The sequence below is a fragment of the Hibiscus syriacus genome, unplaced genomic scaffold (genome assembly GCF_006381635.1).
Source record: "Hibiscus syriacus cultivar Baekdansim isolate YM2019G1 unplaced genomic scaffold, ASM638163v2 tig00111099_pilon, whole genome shotgun sequence".
NCBI classification, from domain to species: Eukaryota; Viridiplantae; Streptophyta; class Magnoliopsida; order Malvales; family Malvaceae; genus Hibiscus; species Hibiscus syriacus.
This window is the reverse complement of record NW_024062984.1, coordinates 1,143,373-1,146,101: the sequence shown is the minus strand read 5'-3', so window position 1 is coordinate 1,146,101 and position 2,729 is coordinate 1,143,373. Positions and strand designations below refer to the sequence as shown.

General features: G+C 32.8%; 1 protein-coding gene across 1 annotated transcript; it reads left to right on the top strand.

The window, feature by feature from the left end:
- Positions 1-498: 498 nt before the first annotated feature.
- On the top strand, positions 499-1,051 carry LOC120153343. Its single transcript, XM_039165318.1, has 2 exons — positions 499-626; positions 778-1,051. Exons 1-2 carry the CDS (start codon positions 499-501, stop codon positions 1,049-1,051), a joined length of 402 nt encoding a protein of 133 aa, XP_039021249.1.
- Positions 1,052-2,729: the final 1,678 nt, after the last annotated feature.

The window sequence follows — 2,729 nt, the reverse complement described above, 5'->3', positions numbered from 1 at the left end:
AACTTGTGTTTCCATTTCCCTATCGTCATCCCTATTATTGGTTTTAAAACCCAACTACCCATAATAAAATATCTATTGTGTGGCATCATTATTTTTAATAAAATAATAGTAATATTTGTCAATCATACTCCAAATTTACTCATCATATCAATCTCACTTATTCTAGAAATCTCTCAATTTCATAGTAACCAAGAAATGGAAATTTACATATAAAGTCCTTAAATATTCTCCATATTTCTTATGAACCCAACATTTTTAATTAGGAAGCTATTTCAAAAGTCATGAGAATTTTAACCCCTAACTTAGGGTGTGACAATAAAATTTCAGTCATTGCTTAAATGGTAATTGAAAATCTATAAAATTAAATTATGAAGCTAACTCATTTATTAGACTTAAGATCTTCCCAAAAGTAAGATTTTGGGATGGAGAACTTGCCACGACGCCCTTCCTACAGGTGAGAAACTCCTAAACGCTGACGTGGGAGATGACCTACGTCCCATGTGCAAGCAAGATGTAGAGACCACCTTACATGCGCTTAAAGATTGCACTTTGACAAGGAAAATTCTCACGCTTCCTGGATTAAGGAATTCTATTATCATTGACGTTGCTCTCTCTTGCAAGGATTGGTTGGAAGAAGTTGTTTCCTCTCTTGATCAAGAGAGTCACTCTCTTTATCGTTTTGGTTTGGAATAGAAGGAATAAGTTGATGCACAATAATACCCTTCTTAAAAGGCGAATTGTCATCAACTCGGCTTGGGAAATTGGGTTTGTTTTCAGGTCTGTGTCTTCATCCCCCACTTCTAACGCTTACGTTCTGCATGCCTCGCCTAGTGGAAAATGGAACAAACCCCCTGTTGGAGCCATTAAAATTAACGTTGATGGTGCTTTTCGTGCTCATTCCGGGGAAGCGACAATCGGGATTGTGGCTCGAAACCACCACGGGATGGTCGTGGGTGGTTTAGCGCGGAAGCTCCACTCTCCTCAAAATTCAGAATCGGCCGAGGCATTGGCCTTCTCTTTAGGCATTCACTTTGCGTGTGAGCGAGGGTGAGATCGGGTGATCATCGAAGAGGATGCTATTTCAATTATCAATCGGCTTAATAATCACCGTGAAGACATTTCTGTGATTGGTCCGACTCTCCAAGAAACCAAGGAAGTTTTTGCCAATCACTCGAACTTAAGAATCCACTCGGCAAATAGAGTCGCACATTTACTTGCGCAATGGGCATTGTCTAGTGTCAACTTTGTATGGTTTTATCTGAATGAATTGGACTGTATTAAATCGGATATGTTTCTTGATGCCATTAGAATTTAATGGAAATTTCCATTTCAAAAAAATATATATAAGCTTAAGTTGTTAATTTTTTTCCGAATTTGATCATATTTAAACATTTTTAATTATTATATTATTTTATATTATTTTAATCAAAATAAAATTCAAAAAGTATATCGGCTTACAATTGAACATTGTGTCCATGAATGAAAGATACATAGGGCCAAGGTGACCCATGTAAGAATTGGACTCAAAACATTTAAGAATCACGAAGTTTAGTTTGCTTTGCAATATTGCATAGTTGCCCATGCTAATGGTGGCATTATCTTCTAGGCTTAAATATAAAATAAGTGTTCAAACTATACTACTTTTCATAAATATGTGCCTAAAGTATTTTTGAATGATTCATGTACCTAATGTTACAAACGTTACCATTTTAGGTGTCCGGTTAATAACAACCGTTATTTTTGTCGTTAAAGGACACATGTCGAGCTCTTGTATTTTGATTTTTTATTTAAAATTAGAAACTTAAAAATATAATTTTATTTTTAGAAAAACCAAATCTTTTGAAAATCTTTAAAAAATCCAAACTTTGAAAAACTTTATTATAATCTATGTACCCACACCAGTGACCTTCGTTCGCCACCTTTGCCATCTACGAACCTCCAGCAGACAGAACTGCCACTGATGACCCAACAACATGACGTCCCAACCACCCTAATTGACATTTTATGCCCAAAACCAAAAATCGCGAAATTGAAGCACTCGACGACTCAAACGATAACCACAACGACATGAGCAAAGACGACTAACAATGGTATCAGAGCGTGACACGTGTCACTTGATGGAATTTTTTAACGGCCGTTACGTCTCGGACACCTAAAATACTAACATTTGCAACTTTAGGCACCTAGACCATTCAAAAAATAGCTTAGGCATCTCTTCATGAAAAGCGACATAGTTTCAGTACTTATTTTATATTCAAGCTTATTTTCCATTATTAATTTTCACTTAATGTTTTTGTTATTTTAAGACACAAAACTAATATACCATAAGAGTATTTATATATTTTATACATATAAAAAATTTAAAATTGAAAACTAATATACCGTAAGAGTATTTATATATTTTATACATATAAAAATATTTAAATTAAAATCTTAAATTGATATTAAAAAGATAACTTAAATTGTATGATACAAGAAAATTGGAGGCATAAATTTATAGCAATATGATAATATAGATGAGAAAAATCATTAAAGCGTAATATGATATGAAAAAGTATACTAAATATATAATACACGTACATGAATATTTAAAATTACATATGATAGAAATTATAACTTGTCAAAATTTATATAAATATAGAACGTTTTATGTATAATTTTAAAATAAAGAAAATATACAAATAAATGATTTATATAACTTAAAATCAACGCACAAAGAAGATAGTCGT